This window comes from Telopea speciosissima, chromosome 4 (assembly GCF_018873765.1).
Source record: "Telopea speciosissima isolate NSW1024214 ecotype Mountain lineage chromosome 4, Tspe_v1, whole genome shotgun sequence".
Classification (NCBI taxonomy): domain Eukaryota; kingdom Viridiplantae; phylum Streptophyta; class Magnoliopsida; order Proteales; family Proteaceae; genus Telopea; species Telopea speciosissima.
Window position 1 is genome coordinate 5,958,048 of NC_057919.1, and position 20,293 is coordinate 5,978,340.

At 39.1% G+C, this 20,293-nt stretch overlaps 1 protein-coding gene across 1 annotated transcript; it reads right to left on the reverse strand.

The window, feature by feature from the left end:
* Positions 1 to 203: 203 nt before the first annotated feature.
* On the reverse strand, positions 204 to 15,627 carry LOC122660379 (DEAD-box ATP-dependent RNA helicase 38-like). Its single transcript, XM_043855661.1, has 8 exons — positions 15,362 to 15,627; positions 14,888 to 15,181; positions 14,570 to 14,797; positions 12,983 to 13,048; positions 2,397 to 2,798; positions 2,199 to 2,307; positions 774 to 859; positions 204 to 277 (listed from the first exon to the last, which is right to left on the reverse strand). Exons 1-8 carry the CDS (start codon positions 15,590 to 15,592, stop codon positions 215 to 217), a joined length of 1,479 nt encoding a protein of 492 aa, XP_043711596.1. The 5' UTR covers positions 15,593 to 15,627; the 3' UTR covers positions 204 to 214.
* Between the last annotated feature and the right edge of the window lie 4,666 nt (positions 15,628 to 20,293).

The window sequence follows — 20,293 nt, forward strand, 5'->3', positions numbered from 1 at the left end:
GGTAACTCAATCATCACATAACAAGGCATTCTTTGTCATCTAAAATTCCACTCCCCCTAACCCTTGTGACTTTGTAAACCATCTACAGCATTGCAACGAAAATTTTTAAATCTTGTGAAAGCCTATGAACACCAATACATCATTGAAGATACCAGTTTCATGCATCTCATCAAAACACAAATTCTTCACCGAGGGACCTGCATTGCACCATCATCTACATCAACCCAGCTGCTTTCAAAGCAGCTACAAAATCGTCATCACTCAGCCAGGAAGGGACCTGCATTGCACCAAGAAATACTTCAGATCTAGGAACCACCAAAGGTACTAAAGAAACAATAAAAACAGACTCACAACCTCACACATATTGTCTCACTACTTCAGTGGACCAAGAACTATGGCTAGCATGTCTCATCCAAAATACTAGGAAGAAACAGAAAAATATGCGATAAGAAGGTTTTAACAATATTATATATGCATACTTTTTTAAGAGCGCTTTTACAGACTCTTTAATGAAAAAACATGTGGCATATGATAGGAAGGACTATAACCCAAAACCAAACCCACCCCCGGATAAAAAAAGAAAAAAAAAGAACATCCTGTTGGAAGATGGGCCAACTTATATCACAAATGACAGAAAAAATACCACAAAAAATTGCACTGGTCCTAAAGAAAGAAGAAAAGGAAGGAGAATAATCGCAAATGGATAGAAAATGGTGGAAGAAACGAAGATAACATGGTTTAAGCTCTCCTGCAAGTGTACAACTGAAATTTACCTCAGCTATGTTATGCCCAAAATGCTTCTCAATTTTTTCCATGATCATCATGTCCATGTCACTACACAACAAGTTGAATACAGCTCCTGTACAATCAAATTCAACAGAGATCCTTGGTTAAATATAAAACACAACAGATATGGGTAAACCATGGAGAACCTACTACAAAGTTCCTTTATTTTTTTTTTAGGGAGAGGGGGTTGGGTGGGTAAGTGGGTAGGGAAATATAACATAGTTACACAAAACACTAGCTCGAAGCACAGATCCAGTTAGAGGTAACTAAAATTAATAAATACATAAATAAATAAAAGATGTTATAGAAGACCTTCACCAAGAACAACCAATCAAATTTGAACATCATCCATTTCTCGAACATTGAGGTGAGAGACATGCCAAATCAGAAATTCTAGCATATAATCCATCGGTTGTTTAAAAAAATCCAAATTTTGAAAGAAGTCTAGCCTGTGATGCCCCTCAAATGCATAACCAGAAGAAGAATAAACAAAATATACTTTTAATCACAATATCCCATCCATTTCTAAGGTCAACGCAGGTGATGGAAACAGAAGAATAAGTAAGAGAAGAGAAGGGGGGTCTCGCTTGGATGGGGAGAAAAGAGGGAAGATGAAAGAGAGAGTTCGCAGGGAAGAAGGGTGGGGGGGAAGCTCGCACAACACCAGCCACGCAGGATCTCAAACACAACCAACTCAATTCATCTTTCAATCTGTCCAATCATTGGTTACAAACATATAAATAAGAAATAAAAGACTTGCACAAGGAAACAACTATTCTAGGACTCCTTACAAATTGATAAAACTTAGACTAACAGACTAGATACTCAATAAAACTCATATTGGAAATTTCCCTATATGTGTAATAGCTACCCAAAATAAAAGATTACATTTATCTTTCTGAAATAAAATAAATCCTAAATATCCTACTGAACCAGAAAAAGGTTGGGACCCGGTTCATACTGGTATGGGTTTCCAAATGGGTTCGGCCTGGTCCAAAGAGCTTCTCCTGCATCAGCTACAGCTGCAAAGCCTAATAATTAATACCTCTAAGAATGGGTTTAATTTTAGATGAAGCATATCAGCCTTGATCTCCATATCCACACTTCCCCTGATCAAAGGAATTGAAACCTCCACCAAATTCTTGGATGTTTAAACTCTCATGAAACATGTAAATTGCACATTGTGGTAGGAATCTAAAATGCCAGCTAATACTAATCTAATCTCAATCCATTTGGCATGTACAATCACATGATTTGAAACTCCAATAACCCAACTTCCTGTAGTAGTTTATATCACATATAATGGTTATTAGATAGAAGACAACAGAGAATCTCCTGCACACTTGCACAGCCAAATCCTCACCAAGAATTAGCAGGGAAAAGAAAATTGAAAACAGAATTTGAGAACTCACCTTTGCGGCCAAAACGACCTGCCCTACCAATCCTATGCAAATACACCTCATAGTCAGGTTCAGATGTACCATACTTCACAGGAAGATCGTAATTGACGACCAAATTAATCTATTCATAGAAACCATATCAGAACCTGAACACGTTGAACATCAACAGATGAAAGACAAACAATCTAAAAGATTGCAAAAGAACAACACCTGAGCTTGATCAAAACCTCGGGCAAGAACATCAGTTGATATGAGGACTTTAGTCAAACCATCCTTAAACTCCTTCACTATCTTGTCCCTATCTGCTTGCTTAAGAGCACCTTGAATAGTAGTGCATTGCCAACCGTATTCAACCAGTGCCTTATGCAACATGCCGGCACTATTTCTAGTACGGACAAATATAATGGTTTGTCCCAACTTCTCTCCCAATTCAAAGATTTTGTCCTTGATCACTAGTATCTTGGCAAGTTCATCTGGACACTGCACCTTATACTGCTTCACTGCCTCCAGTGACAATTCTTCTTTCTTTACAAACAGTTGATTTCCATCTCTAACCACTCTCGATACAAAATTCTTCACAACCTCATTGAAAGTAGCAGAAAAAAGAAGCACCTGACGTAGAATGCAAACGAAACAAGTCAATTAAGTGTAAAGTTGAGATGAGAATTCAGCATACAACAAATAATTAATGCCACAATGATATACGAGTTCCAATAAATAATAGGCAAAAGTTTCTCTGGACTACACAGTCAAGAGGGTTATCTCTTGACTGCACACCTAGTTGTGCGACATAAAAGGGAGACGTGACAAATCCAACCATTGCATATCTAGGAAATGGTCTCGATTGACCTTGACCATGTGTAAAATTTCAAAGTAGAAGTCAATCATATTGCACTTGTATTTTCAGCTGTCCGTTCTTTACAATAAGCATCATTTTTGCACTGGATTTTCAACTCCATTCTTTTCAAAAAAAATTCTCTCTCAGCAACCTGATATTTGATCTGTAGTGGAACAGATCATAATAACATATAATTCCTTTCAATAGCCCAGTTAGGACTTGATAGATAAATAGATAATAAATGTGAGCCAGTTTGCTACTAACAAAACATGAAGAAAAAGAGGCCAAAACAGTGTTCACATGAACAGTGTCACAGCCTGATGAGCATATTTATGTGCGAATTATTGTCTTTATTTATTGTCTTTTAATTATTAGAACAGTGCTACTCGAGGTTTTGTTGGTGTTTTCAGGTGTTAGGTCTATTTCTGTCGAAGAGGAGTAGTTAGAGCTTAAAGAGTGCTAGGAGAGCAGTGCCAGGCTAAGATCAAGAAAGCTGGACCTTTGTGGGCCAGACCCAGTCGCAGCTTGAACCAATTTTTAAGAAGTCAAAATTTAGCCCAGGTCCAAAACCCAAGTGTTAATTTAATATGTCATGTATGGGCCGGACCATTGGGCCATGAAGACCAAAGCAGGCAGAATTCGAAATTCAGCACAAGGCCACATCCATAAGTCCTGCGATTTTTTCCAAGGGGCATAATGGTAATTTTGATGAACCGAGGATCATTCGGGCAATATCGGCTATTGGCTCATATCATCCGGAATATAAAATGGTGTAACTTTAATTCTCTAGCTGGGATCATCTGGGGCCAAGATGGAAAAATATAGTCAAAAAGAGGATTTTGACCAAGTTTGGGATTTAGATTGATTTTTTTTATTTAAATAAATCCAAAATTAAAATTCCATCCCAAATCTCTCACGGTTCCCATCTCTCCCCTCCCTCTCGGATTCTCTATTTCACACTCCTAATTTCTCCCTCCCTTGCACTCCATGTTTTCCCTCCCCTATTTTCCCTAAAATCACTCTCCCATTCCCCTTTCTCTCACACGGTTTCCCCCTGTCCACGATTTTCTCTTCTCTCTCTTTCCTTTTTTTCTCTCACACATCTCTCTCCCTAACCATCTCCCTCTCCCCTTCCCCTTTTTCCTATTAGAAGGCACCAATTCCTCCGTAGAAGGATGTCTTTTCCCTCATTCTCTCTTCTTCTCTTTTGCTTCTACTTTTTAAGCTTAGTTAAATTTTTTGCTTTTGATTTAATGGTTGTAATTTTTATTTGAAGTTTTATTTCATGGACACAACTTTTATTCAAGTTAATGTAAGCTTAGGTTAGTTTTTATTCTTCATTCAAGTTGTAATTTAATTCAATTCAAGTTCAAGCAAGCTACATTCAAGTTCTTCAAGTTCAAAGCTAGATTTTCTTCTTCAACCCTGTGTTCGTCAATTTGGGAAGTATCTTACTTGCTTTAATTTTCTGTTTTAGTATAATGCTTCTTTTCCCATCAATCCCTTCTTCTTCTCTTATCTTTCATGGATAACTAAACCCCAACTTAGGGTAGGATGAAGTCATGAGAGAAGGGAGGATTGATGTCTACATTACCTTGTGTGCTTAATTTTGATTTTTATTCATATGATTGGAATGCATGTCGAACCATCCATACTCTGCATGTCAGCCCCTTGTTTTCATATGCGTATTTGTCGATTTCAATATCCACACCATTCATGTCATTACTTTGAGCCCATATGCTTACTTGTCAATGTTTCTCATGTGGTCCCAACCTTTGATTCATTACTTTTTATGTTGCTAGTTTAGTGGATTACTCATAGGACATGACAGCCCAATGGCCCTTATCTCCTATAGACCTAACCATTATGCATGCAATCTATGGTGGTGTTGATCATTGATTCTACCCTACATCATGTGTGGATTCCATCCCTAAGTTCTTTTCTCAAATCTGATTTTTATCATCTTCTAGTTAGAATTGTTATTTTCGTGATTTGATAGTTTGATTATTTTCATTACTTAATAGTTGTGTGGTTAGTTTATAGTGACAATCTCATCTCTATAGTTGCACTTTGCCTACGTTGTGAGCTGAATTTTATTTTACATTCCTCCTTGTGTTCGACCCTCAACTACACATGATCCGTGCGCTTGCGGTTAATTAATCTATCAAACACAACCCCTTATTTTGCCTTGGTGGAATATTATTAGAAGATTCTAAGGGGCCCAAGATCAGATTGCACGGTCCTTTATGCGTGGGGATTTAGGAGTAGTTTAATTTCTATAGCATAGATCTAGTTTCTATTTTAGCATTACACGCAAGTCCTCTGGCGCAACAGATCATATGACAGGTTCTCCTTCTAATTTTTTGACTTATTCTCCTTTACCTGGTACTTCCAAAGTTCGTGTCACTGATAGTTCCCTTTCTCCCATCTCTGGAAAAGGGACTGTACAGTGTTTACCCTCTATGTGTATTTCCTCTGTTTTACATATTCCGCAATTCTCTACTAATCTCTTGTCTATTAGTAGTCTCACCCGGGACTTGAAATGCAAAGTAACCCATAGTTGTCACGGCGTCACGGCGATCCAAGTCGGTGGAGGGGTGTCACGTCGATATATCGACATGTCGCCCGCCATGGCGTTGCCATGGCGAGCATGTCGACCATGTTTTATTTTTTATTTTCTCTATTTTTAATGTGTTAATAGATGTATACTCAAGCCATGTTTTATTTTTTCTCTATTGTTTCTCAAGTTTTAAGAAGAAAATTCAGAAATCGAAGAAGAAATCGAAAGAAATCGAAGAGGGAAAGAAGACAGAAGAAGAAATCGAAGAAGAAATCGAAAGAAATTGAAGAGGGAAAGAAGAAATCGAAGAGGGAAGAAGAAATCGAAGACGGGAAGAAGAAATCAAGAGGGAAAGAGAGTCGGAAGAAGAAATCAAAGAGGGTCGCCATGGCGTAGGTCGCCATGGCGTAGGTCGCCATGCAGCCCTCTCCGGCGCCCGGACGCCATGACAACTATGAAGTAACCTTTTTTCCTTCTCACTGCTTGTTTCAGGACTTGGACACGGGTCGTATGATTTGTAATGGTAAGGTGGTCGGTGGACTTTATGTGCTTGACGGATCATCTTCTGATAATTTTGCTTTGGCTTCTCACACATCTACTTCTGGCACTTCAGATTCTGCTCTTGCTGAACTCAATAAATGGCATCGTCGTCTTGGCCATCCGTCTCTTGGCGTGTTATCCACTTTATTTCCTACTTTGATTAAAAGTTGTAATCCAAACAATTTTACTTGTGATGCTTGCACTTTTGCTAAACAAACTAGAGCTATTTATCCCATTTCTGACAAAAGAAGTTTAATTCCTTTTAGTTTGATTCATTCGGATGTGTGGGGCCCTGCACAGTGTGTGTTGACTTTTGGGTTTCGATGGTTCGTTACTTTTATCGATTGCTTTAGTAGAACTACATGGGTTTACTTGATGAATTAGAAAAATGATGTATTTACTTGCTTCCAATTATTTCACAAAATGGTTCAGACTCAATTCGATGCCCGAGTGAAGATTGTGCACACTGACAATGGGAAGGAGTACATGGACAGCCGCCCGCACTTACTTTGACTCTCATGGGATTATACATCAGACCTCGTGTGTTGACACACTGGCCCAAAATGGTGTTGCTGAGCAAAAGAACCGCCATTTCTTAGAGGTTGCTCGCTCTCTCATGTTTACCATGAGTGTCCCTCCACGGTTTTGGGGAGATGTTGCTCTTGCTGCCTCCTATCTCATTAATCGTTTGACCACTCAGGTCTTGGATGCTCACTGCCCCCTTGAAGTCCTTTTAGGAAATTCATCCTTTATTGTCCCTCCGAAGGTGTTTGGGTGTGTTGTTTTTGCCTGCAATCATCACCATATTGGTAAGCTTGATCCTCCAGGATTACGGTGTGTATTCTTGGGATATTCCGCCACTCAAAAGGGCTATAAGTGCTACCATCCCCCCACACGACGGATGTTCATTACTATGGATATTGTCTTCCGTGAATCTGAGGCCTATTTTCACCCACTACACCTCTTCAGGGGGAGCCTAGGAGTGAAGAGGTGTCCCCTCTCATTGAGCCATTGGAAGTTGAGATTCCCACTGTTGAAGAACCATTTACAGAAATAGAACTTCAATAAGGGAACATTGGGCAAGAACAGGAACAGCCTCCAATACAAGGAGAAGTTGAGCAGCCTCTTGTTCAGGGGGAGACTGGAAAATATCCTTACTTCAATGAAACATTCGCCAAAGGAACATGGCACAAAAAGACTACCACCACTGAACCGTCTCCACCTGTACTACCTGCTCCAAGTTCTACTCAACCTGCTCCAAGCTCTACTCCTGGTAAGCCTGCCTATGATCCTAGCCTTGATTTACCTATTGCTATCAGGAAACCTAAAAGGAGTTGTACTCAAACCTGGGAATTGACATCTCTTCCACCTGGAAAAAAAAACCGATTGGCTGCAAATGGGTCTGTTGAAAAGTACAAGGCCAGAATAGTTGCAAAAGGGTTTACCCAAACCCACGGCATTGATTACCAGGAAACATTCGCCCCAGTTACGAAGATGAACACAGTTAGAGTGATAATCTCTTGTGCTGTTAACCAAGGTTGGGAACTTCAACAACTAGATGTAAAGAATGCCTTCCTCCATGGTGATCTAGAAGAGGAAGTTTACATGGAAATTCCACCCAGGTTTGCTACTTCAAAGACTGAGGGAAAAGTGTGTCATCTGAAGAAAGCATCGTATGGCTTGAAGCAATCACCAAGAGCTTGGTTTGGGAGATTCCATAAAGTTATGGTGTCAAATGGCTACAAGCAGAGTAATGCAAACCACACTTTATTTATAAAGAAAGTGGGGCAGCATATCACAATGTTGATTGTTTATATTGCAAACATAGTGATCACTGGGAGTGATACTGCAGAAGTAAGAAGTTGAAAAAGTACCTAGGAACTGAATTTGAAGTGAAGGATCTAGGGAGACTTAGATATTTCTTGAGAATTGAGGTTGCTCATTCAGCTCGTGGCATCTCTCTGTCCCAACGAAAATATAACCTTGATCTGCTAAGTGAAACAAGAATGCTAGGATGTAAACCTACAAACACACCACTAGAGCCTAATACTCATCTAAAGAGCAAGGAAAGAGATCCAGTTGATAAAAGTAGCTACCAGAGATTAGTTGGTCGCTTGATATACTTATCTCATACCCGACCTGATATAGCATTTGCCGTGAACTTGGTCAGTCAATACATGCATGATCCTCACTCTTCTCATTTGGAGGCTGCCTACAAAATCTTGAGGTACTTGAAGTTAGGGGGTGTAAATGAATAGCCAAAATCCGTTTCCGTATCCGTTTAGCACTATCCGAATCCGTCCGAAAGCTAAACGGTTGCGGATACGGATAGACTATAGATATCCGAAAAGCTATATTTACATGTAAACGGATAAAATATCCGATCCGTATCCATGTCCGTATTCGTTTAGCACTATCCGAATCCGTCCGATAGTTAATCGGATGCGGATGCGGATATAACACTATCCGAGCCGAATCCGATCCGTTTACAACCCTACTTGAAGTCTTCTCCTGGATAGGGAATTTTATATTCTCCTCACAGCCATACTCAAGTAGAAGCAAATACGGATGCTGATTGGGCTGGTTGCCATGACGACAAGAGATCTACATCAGCGTACTGTACCTTTGTTGGAGGTAACTTTGTCACTTGGAGGAGCAAGAAGCACTTTGTTGTAACTCGATCAAGTGTTGAAGCTGAATTTAGGGCTTTGCCACATGGAGTTTGTGAGTTAATTTGGTTACAGGGTCTCCTACAGGACCTATATCTTCCAATAACTCTTCCCATGCATCTACTGTGAGAGTAAATCTGCCATTAGTATTGCACACAACACAGTCCAACATGACCGTACCAAGCATGTGGAGGTTGATAGGCACTTCATCAAGGAAAAGCTGGCGCAAGGAGTTGTGTGTGTCCCATTTGTTCAGTCCAGTGATCAGCTAGCAGAAGTTCTCACTAAAAGTCTTTGTCATAAGTCTTTTTCTTCTGTAATTAGCAAGTTGGGCATGCTTGATATATATGCACCAACTTGAGGGGGAGTATTGTACTGTAATGGGTACAAGGGTAATTTTGTCTATAAGGGTATTATGGTCATTGTATCCATTTTGGAATGTTCTTCCTCCTATTATAAATAAAGAAGTTGTGGGCACATTGTTCACAAGCCAGTATTCATGAAATTCCACAATTTCTAAATTAGAGTTTCTATTTTAGTTGCATAGCTGAGTTAGAGTTTCCATTCTAGTTACTTTCTATTTTGGTCCCATTACTTTAAAGCAAGTCTCAGCCATATAAGGGCCTCTTTGGAATCACTTTTCATTTTCATTTTCTGACACAAACGTTTTTACAAGTGTTTGGTACAATTTATGGACCCTATTTCTATTTACAAAACATCCAAATAATAGAAAACATCCCCAAAATGATAATGGACCGGATTATGGCCAAAATCTGTTTTTTCCTTCATTTTTTCGCTTTTCAATAAGCATGTGCGTGTAAAGTCTCAAAGGTGAGGGTAGAGGAGTCATTTTCTCCTTTAATTAGAAATCTTCTTCCTACAACCCCCAACCTTTGTGTTCTTCTTCTTCTGCTTCCTCCTCCTCCACCCGCCCTTCTTCTTCTTCTTCTTCGAGAAACCCCACCCCTCCCCTGCTGCAACCCCAAATCACCCAGCCGAACCGCCCATTGCTTCCCTATTACCCTGCCCAGCCCCACCGTCCTCTGTTCCACCCCGCCCACCCCCTGTTGCAGCCCAAATCACCCCAGCCGCCCCTAATCCATCCCAGAACAGAAGTCTTTGAACTTTCATATTGGTTCAAAGAACTGAAAATTTTACTGAATTCCGCATTGGGCTCGGTTTTTCTTCGTTTGCGGACTGGGGGAATAGGAATATCATTTATTTTCTCATAGTTCAAAAAAGATTAAATCTCTGTTGGTTGTTTTGTTTTTGTTTTCATTTCTTGTTTAAACTTTGGAGGTTGACCTATAATACCTTTCACATTTTTATTTCCTCATGCTTTTTCATTCGCTTTTTACTCTTAAAGTTTCTCTGTCCCGGATGAAACGTTGCGCAGACGACATATGAGAAGAGCTAGTAAGCGTAGGCCGTGCGGTGCCTCTGGCCTCTGAGACAAAAAATGCACTGGTACCATTAAAAATTTGGGAGAAGAATAAATACAGGACCTTGCTGCTGCCATTTGAAGTCCAGAAGCCGAAGTTGCCGCCATCTCCAATAAATGAAATCCAGCAGAAAGTAAAATAAATCTCTGTGAGAACGAAATGGCTGCGGTAGACAGTAGGCCTGTGAAAGCTCGGCTACGAATAAGAAAAAAGTCCTCAGTTCCCCCTCACTTCTATCAGGGGTAACTGTATTACTCTGCATTTTCTAGTCTGATTGGGAGAGAGAACACCAATATGTTTCCAAATTCCAAGAAAGAAGTGATGGCATGAGTTTTGAGCTTGAAAAACATTTGAGAAAAATTCCTGAAAACAATTCATCCTTTCCCGTAATTCCATTAGGGTTTGATTTTTCAACCCAAAAAATGGAAGGGTTTTTCGGCTGAAAAGAAAAATGGAGAGGAAGATGGGAGGGAGAGGGTTCAATGACTGTGGTTGTAGAGGGAGAGTAAGGCTGGGCTGGGTCTCAATTCAAGAAGAAGAAGAAGAATATGGAGAAGAAATCAGGTAACGACATGACAAGGATAAAGAGGGTTTCAGATTGGGGAGAAAGATGGATGAAGAGATGCCATCTTCACCCACCACTTAAACTACATATGGGCTTTGGGTTTGGGCTCTTTCTTAAAAAATTGTTATAAAAATCATTTGCACCAAACCTATTTTTCATTCTACAATCAATTATGTTTAGTAGTTACCAAACACTCTTTATTTTTCATCAAAAATGGTCTTCAGTAATGATTTTTCGAAATAGGAAAATAACAAAATGAAAAATGATACCAGAGAAGCCCTAAGAGACTGTTATTTTATTTCTTTCTATTTTTTACTCATCCCCTTGAGTCGTTTTATATATTGTAACCTGCACATAGAGGCACCCCACGATTTTACGAATTAACGAAGTTGCTTAGATTGCTTTGTGCAAGTTTTGGTTATCCCATTGTGAGGATGAAGGGCAAAGGGCCTGGCTGAGAGAGCCAAAACCTTACGGCTGCTGAGAGCCAAATCTCTTTATCCCTTACCTTCTATTTTCCTATCATCTTCTTCTCACTGTCTTCTACACCCAACCGAACCATATTCCTGCTGTGTTTTGTGACTGCAACTGTGTGCAATCAACTGCTGCTGAAGACCATAAGTGATTCCCAACCAAGCTCACGACTGATTGTTGTTGATCATCACCAGAGAAGGATCGAGGTGCACCCCTGCAGATCAGTTTTCTGTCCTGTTCCTCCTACAACATCAAGCCACCTTTTCTTTGAAGCCTGGAGCTTGTTTCAGCAAGACTTTTGAGGATTGAACCAGACCAACAAGAAGCCCACTCGACCCTAGTTTGAGTCCCTGTAACTGGCTGGAGTGTCCTGCAGCCTTAACTTTCTAATTTCATCACCAACTCAGATCTCCTCTGCTGGTCGTCAGAACTGGACCAAACTTGCAGCAAAGCTTCACCCCATCAAAGGCTGAAACTTGATTCCCTTTGGAGCCCATTCCCAGGGCTGGTTTGCAAGTTATTCCATAACCTTCTAATTTTGAGTTATCTTCATAACTCAACATTCAGCCATCAGAATTGGCTGTAATTTGGAGCAAAGGACCTGATCAGCATCACCTCCACTCAACCTAAGTTTGGTAGCCATCTGTTGGCCAGTTTGATCTTGTTGGAATATGGGTATTTGGGTATTATGTGTGACATGGGTCGATCCATGATATAAGATCGACCCATGGGATGTTATTTTTATTTTAGTTATTTTCCCTTTCCTAGTTCTATTCTAGCTCTATTTAACTAGTTAGAATTAGAGTTATATTTGGGTTGTGATACTGTTCGCGTGAACAGTGACGTGAACAGTGTTTCCCTTTGTAATCTCTTTTATTATTATTATTATTATAAATAGAGAGCTTGATTGATCTCATTGATCAATCAAGCCATTCACTAATTTCTACAGATCTCTACTAGGGGTGTAAATGAATAGCTGAAATCCGTTTTCGTATTCGTGTCTGTATCCGTTTAGCACTATTCGAATCCGTACGAAAGCTAAACGGATATGGATACGGATAGGGAATAGCTATCCGAAAAGCTATATTTACATGTAAACGGATAAAATATCCGATCTGTATCCATGTCCATATCCGTTTAGCACTATCCGAATCCGTCCGAAAGCTAATTGGATGCGGATGTGGCTATAGCACTATCCGAGCTGAATCCGATTCGTTTACATCCCTAATCTCTACCTCCTAACTTTCTAATTCTGATTTGCTTGTATTATTGATGATGCTGCAACTATTATCGATCCTACTGTAGAATGGTTCTTAGCTAAACCTCATCTACATTACTCCCCCTACCTGGTATGGTGGTATCAGTTCCCTGGTGGAACAGAGCTATGTTGGCAAACTCAATGGTGCTAAATTTTTCGATGCTTTATTTTTCCAAGGTACAATCTTTCATCAATATGTTTAAATGTATTAAACTTAATGAAATTAAAGATGAGAAACAACAATATGCTTCTCAAATACTCGAGATGCTGACTCGGTTAAGTTAATAATGAGTTTCTGTTCAACCATAACATAGGCAAAAGACGAGGAGCATAACAGCAATTTAACTCGATGATTAACCCCTACTCTTAATGTTACATAAAAATAGCACCCTAATGATTAACCCCTATTCTTAACATTAAGAAAAATAGCTCCATAGTACTGCAACAAACCTGGCAGTGACCACTGTTTCTCTCAATATCCTTCATAATCCTTAAAGAATCATCCTTAAAGCCATCCTACAACCAAAGAAGAGAGTATTAAATGAACAGTGAGAGGATAGTTAATTGTTAAATTATTACTATAAATGGCAAAGGAATTCTCTGGTATTGTGAAATGTAATCAGTTCTTACCTTCCATCCAAATATATCAAAATTGAAAATTTCAAAATCCAATGCAGCAATTTTTCTTAACTTTCAAAGTTAAGAATGCAGCATGAACTAGTTTCAGTGCCAAAAAAAATAAGCTCGAACAGAAATAAAATAAAAGAAAATGCATGCATCTCCCCATCAGAAGTTGAATGTGACAAAGACAATACCTACATTTGCAGGTGGAAATAAGAATAGCCCAGTAAGCTCCTCAATGCAATCTACCAAATCTATGAGTTAGTAAAGCACTGAAATGACATTTCTTCATATTGGATGGGAAATGCTAATTCAGATAAGGATTCCTCCACAGGAAGCAAAGTAAATAGATATTCCCACCATCAGGAAGTCTCATTCCTGTCAAATACATAATTACATATTGATACATACTTCTTACGTATTAAAAGTAATCAACAGCTTTCACTCCAATTAAGCCAGTCCTTTAGCAATTGACATCCAAACATTCCAAAAGGTTCAATGTAAACTTAAGAATTAAGCAAAGTAGTGCTGGTAATTTGGGAAAGATAATCCCATTTTTAGGACATGCTTGTTGCTCAATCTCATGATAAAAGACAAATCACCAATCAAGAAGATCAGTACTGTTCATTGTAGCTAAACTTAAGTAAGATAACTTTGAATGATCATGGAAATTTATAGGTTCCACAGAGAGACACAACAATCATCAGGTGGAATAAGTAATGCCGGGCCAAGGATATCCAAGCTGAAGTAGAAAAACAGATATATTTTTATGACTAAGAATGCCTTACCTATATATCTAAAGGGAGAGGGTTCCCCACGACGATAGTGTGGAGGGTAATTTGCACACCACACAAATGATGGTGCGGAGAATGGTATCATCCACATGGGGGCCACATGGTCAAAGCAGGAGAGAGAAAATAATGAAGAACCCCATGTGAGAGGGAAATAGTACTCGGGCATCATGGCGATTCTTTTCCCATATCTAAATGAAAGCAACGTAACTCTCTGAATCCTGTAAATTTTTTGCATGCATCAACAAGCAAGGTAAATGAGTTTGGGTCTCCCGACCTCTTACGTTCCTAACAGCTCACTTTAACAAGTTCACAAAATAATAATGGAGATCAGTTCTACCAATCTAATATAGGATTTTTCTACTCAAAAAAAAAAATCTAATGTAGGATTGTTCTGTTTATAATCCATGAAAGATTCTTATCCCCATGATTACGAATCTATTTGCTTTAACCACAGAGACAGTTTGGAATGAATCTCTAAAATGTTGTCCATAGCTTAGTTATTCTTATTTCCACCCATAATGATTTCTTGAAGAATCAAAATATTTTCAAATGCCGAAGAGGTTATATAAGTCAAGGAATTACGATTTCGAAATATATTTGACACTCAATTATCAACAGTTACCTCAGCCAACATGTGATCAGCCTCGTCAAAAACAAGAATTTTTATATCCCTTGTGCTAAGTTTCTTTGCTGACATCCATTTCTTTATTGTACCTGGTGTACCAATCACTATTTGTGCACTCATTGGTGGCAGTTTTGCAATTGGGATATACTGGGTGCTATCCATCGGAATAGCACATTCAGAAGTTATCCCTGTATATTTCCCCATCTTCCGAAGAACTTCCAGGTTCTGCAACATTTAGTCTACCATTAAATTCTACACCTAAAATATACTCAAAAACGAGGGGACAAGATAAAATTTAAAAGCTAAAAACCAAACCTGTATTGCCAATTCTCTTGTAGGACAAATGCAAAGGGCCTGCGGTGCTTTTAGAGTTGGATCAACCCGACTCAACATTCCAAGCACAAAGCAAGTGGTCTTACCAGAACCATTGTGCGCTTGAGCTATTAGATCCTTATGGGGTGGGGTCAAAATCATTGGCAAGCTAATTGCCTGAATCTTGCTAGGCCTCTCAAAATTCATGTCGACATATAATGCCTGCAGCAATTCAGGCGACAGCTTCAAGTCCTCGAAAGTAGACGCAGATGTATATGGTGTATCCCCGGATGTAACCTATGTCAAAATTAAACCCCTAAAAATCAAACAAACGGTCAAACAATTTAATTGGAGAAGCCGATTAGTGCTGATACCAAAAACCTCAGTTTCTACAAAGCACCCACCTCAACTTACGAATACCAACCACTATACACAATCCCTAACAATCACAAGGGAATGAGAAAAGAGATCCCTTACCGCGCTGATGTTTGAATCTTCTGGGTCATCTAGAAAATTGTTGACATTCTTGTTTACATCAATAGCCAGTGAAGCAACATTTAGCTCCTCGGCTTTGTCTCCAGACCCAGATGGGGCAGATTCCGATTCTTCATCGTCTTCTTCGTCACCCCAAGAACGTTTAACTTCCGGTGGATTCACCTTAGGCATATTCTCCATTCCATCAGCAGCCTTCTTGTCGTCGTCCGCCATTGAAGAGAAGTTGCTGACGTGAGAAAAGAAGTTAAGACTGTTTTGCAGTTCGGTTTTGATTCAGCTCAAGCTCATGTGACCAGACAGCAATCTCTTGCCCTTATGATTCACCCTAAAAATCGTACCGCAATTAAACAGATTAGACGACAATAATACTTTTCAAGCAGCATAAAAAAATTAGTACATCAATGATATGGTACGTGTTTAATACAGCTGCTCTGGGAGCAAAAATATGGGCATATATTCACTATGCAAAAAACATGAACACCACCTAGTAAACAAAAAATTTTAATAATAAGAAAGCCTAACAACTGAAATTACAAATATCTGCTATTTCATAACAGAGGTACAAGGATACAGGGTCATTTTGTAAGAGAACATATGTACAAGAATACAGAATTACAAATATATGCTATTTCAGAAGAAGCAGCCCAAAAAAAAAAAAAAAAAGAAGCCAAATAGCTTTAATATTTCAGCACCAGCTGAGTATTTGCCATTGAATGTTCTTTTTCTGTGTTCCTTCTAGAGATGAAAATTTTCAATAGCAACACAGCACTCCATGAACCAGACAGGGTTGGAGCTTTGTAGATTGCTATGTAAATGGTGCAGAAGGAGGAGAGCCTTGTCAGCCATGACAGCAATTCCATGGGAGCAAGACATCATTACATTGGGCAGAAGGTTGGGGACAGACGGCAATGTTAAGGTTCCTAGCCATAACAACTAGCAGCGATGATGACCCCCCAAGATTGAGTAAAATAATATTAATATTGGCTCAACAATTCTTCATGCGGCTGTAATGGGAGAGGTTTATGGTTTGAGTAGTACTACTTGATCATGTCGTCTCAAGCTACTTCAATAATGGTAGAACAATGCTTATTTTGAACATATATTAAGGAACAGAGACTCGCCAGGGCAGAGGAAGGTTCTTACCGAGAAGAGACTCACCAATTGCCGCTGCAATCAGGGAACGGAGACTCGCTGGCTGCCGCTGCACTCGATTGAGAATGGAGTAGGGGGCTAGGGTTCCAAAACCAGAGAACTGAAAAACTGAGAATTTGTTCGGTTTCGATCATTTGATGTGGGGATTTTGCGTTTTTTATTAATATATTGTTGTTTTTTTTTTTTTTTTTTTTAAAAAAAACATATCACTAATCAATCTTACAGTTATTTCTAGAATATAGCTTTTGATGAAGTTAATTGGGGTTTTGTTAATTTCTTGATGTAGTAATGCATACGATGGTCCTACCAAAAAAAAAAAAAAAAAAAAGTACTGCATACGATGGGAATCGACCAAAACTGGACTCCACTCACGTGTATTAGTATCGTGGATTACTTAATCCTGATTAATGGTGTTACCAAACATGATCGGGCTCCTCTCCTTTGAACCGGGTGCCCAGTGGCCCAGCGCCATTGGATGCCTCCCTAAGCAAATCGAAATCCTCTATTTCTGCCTGCCTAGTACTATCATGTGCACCCCACACACAAGCAATAAGGAAAATACTATTTTACCACCCGAGCGGGAGTAAGGCGATATTTTCTATCTTGCTTGTGTGTGGGGCGCATGGCAGTACCAGGCAGGTGGAAGTAGAGGATCCAGACTCCTCCCTTGGTATTCCTTGGGCGTTGGGCTCGCAGGAGAGGATCCGAATCCTACCAAAGACCTCCAATAAAAAGGAATAAGACAATGATGCCCCTGCTGCCCTTGCCTTTTCATTCTCTATGATGATCTCATAAGGCATGCGAAGAAGTGAGATCCATTGAGAATGAGCAAGTCATGCACAAACATTACAAGTCTATTCTTTAAATATTTTTCTTTTCTGTTTTTTATGAATAGAAAATTCAATACCAAAAGAAGAAAAAGATTCAAATACAACTTACAAGCCCTGCCTTTGGATTAAAATTCTCTACAGTGCAGGAATCTTGCGGTGCACTGCAATGCGGGCCTAAGAGCTTGAACCATGGAAGAAGCTTCATCCAACGGTGCGAGCTCGATGCATGGTAGTTTTTTTTTTTTCTTTCTTCTCAAGCTTGGCATTGTTGGATGTTGCATCTTCCATGTGTCGAGCTCTCAAGCCTGCACTACAGTGCACCGCAAGATTAGGGCACTATAGAGGATTTTTTTTTCTCCCTACCTTTTACACTGGGGGCAATATAATAAAAGGGGATAAACCTCAAGCATCAATAATCAACATATTTCTAGGGGAGTTGGCGTATCGAGAACGCGCTACATGTATCTTGGATCGAACATCAAAGAGAATAGTTGTCTAGATATGCAGGGAGGATCTAGACTTAGAGGTCCATCTTTTAAGGTTATTTTCCAACCAAATATGGTAAATAAGAACTTCAAATGCAAGTCTTCTCACCATATTGCATCCAAATCCATTATCTATCTCAAAAGGCAAAAAAAAATTTGTTGGTACAATAAGATGACAATATTTATCTAATACATGGTACAATAGCAACAAATGACAATGTGGAAACAATTCTCCATAGTTATTGTCGAATATGGGGCCAACAAATCAGTTTTGAAAAATCACAACTAAATTTTATTGCCATTAGCCTTCAGAATTAGTAAGGAATTAATTGATTCTTTGATTTTAAAGGAAGAAAAATAAAACTCAAAATAAGCCTACCAAACTATCTTGGAATATCAAAGTCTGAATAATATGAAAAAATAAAAAGCCCAAACAATTGGCAAAATCAGAGGGTGGAAAGAATAATTTATATAAAAGGGTACATTACACATCACCCCCTGGTTTTTAAACAAAATTCAAATCACCCCTGGTTTTTTAAAATACTCATCTGTGCCCCTTTACAGTAACACTGTTAGTCTGCTGTTAGTTATTGGTGTGAAATGACTATTTTACCCTTGTACTAAAACATTAGAATTAAATTTACAATACTACCCTTAAAAATCTATGTTTGGATGTTAAGGGTAGTTTAGGGATTTAAATTTATTTAACTGGCTGACAGCATCACTTAACAGCATAAAACTAACAGTAGGGACTAATTTGTCATATTGGGGTCTAATACAGGAATGATTTAAGTATTTTCAAAAACCAATGGGTGATTTGAGTTTCATTTGAAAACCAGGGGATGACGTGTGATTTATACTATATAATATGCCAAATAGGAGGTTCTCCTCAAATTGGTGATCAACAGCATTCCCAACTATACCATATCACATTTCAAGCTTATCGCTACCCTCCATGGACTAAACAAGACAACAATCTCTTTTTGGTGTGGTCAAAAGAAAAATGGTAAAAAAGAATCCAATGGGTCTAATGGAACAAGATTTAAATTAGCAAGATTGCAATAGGGTTGGGATTCAAAGACTATACTATATGTTTGTATCCACAACAAAGCTATCCTCACCAAATTAGGACGAAAGGTTGCCACTCAAGAGACGCTGGTTGATGCAAAAATCAAAATGCATGCCCATACCGCATGGAGATGAGCCCAACGCCAGGGAGTGCCCAGAGGGGCTTCCAATGGCTGGGCTGGGCTGTGCCGCACACATTTCTAAATATGTTACAAGAAAATTGCCACTCAAGAGAGGCTGGTTGATGTAAAAATCAAAATGCCCCTATCGCATCGAGCTCATCTCCAATGAGCCCAACGCCAGAGAGTGTCTAGAGGGGCTTCCAATGGTTGGGCTGTGCCGCACATATTTCTAAATATGTTACAAGAAAATTGCCCAAGAGAGGCTGGTTGATGCAAAAATTAAAATGCCCCTACCGCATCGAGCTCATCTCCGAGATGTGTGCCGCATAGCCTGGCCGTTAGATGTCCCGTGTGCAGTGTTATTGGTGAAACCTGATTTTTGATCTAGAATGTGCAATTGAGATCTTCGGAAGACCATTTCGGTCTCAAAACGATCTCGAATTGCTAAAAAATGGCGAACATCTCCACCAAAGGTTGGGAGTTGTGTTGGGCTCGTCAAGATCTTTGAAATAGTATATTATGAGATCTACGTTATGTTTTGGTCCAACCCTGTTCAGTTTAACAATTTATGGGTCTAGGGGTATTCTTGTATTTCTTCAAGTTATGATTTCTCTATATAATATTCTTATCTTTGAGAGGATTGTAAGAGAGGTTTTATAATATTTTCAGAGAATAGTAAAATTCATTTTGTTGCTCGACCGTGGATGCTTTCATCTTGGGGATGAACCACATAAATCCTATATGTTTGTATGTGCTTATTCTTCTTTGTTTTTCGTATTTCTTCTGTAAATCGCCATTCTGGACGGTGTTTTCTTAACTCACAGTTTCTAGGCGTCTGTAACCATGACAAAGAGAATACATTCCAGGGCCATAGGCCATTACAACATTTTTTTTTTTCTTCTTCACATCTCCCAAATCTGTGATAATTCTCTCTATATCTCTCCTTTTCATACATCAGTCGATCTGGGAATCATCATGTACTTGAACTAAGCACTGGGACCTCATTCCTTATTGATTCAATACATTCTGATTTACTCATTTACCAAGAAAAAAAAAATATTTAAACTTTTAGATCTCTCATGTCACTGAACTCAAAGCTCACAGCCTCACACCAATGAAAGTCGTGCCACATAGATTCACACAATTAAGCACATTGCAATTTCCACATCATCTTTCCACCTAACAAGAAAATTTTCTATTTTGCTAAACTCTCAGATTAAAATACAGGTTAAATTTAGCTTGAAAGTGATTATTATT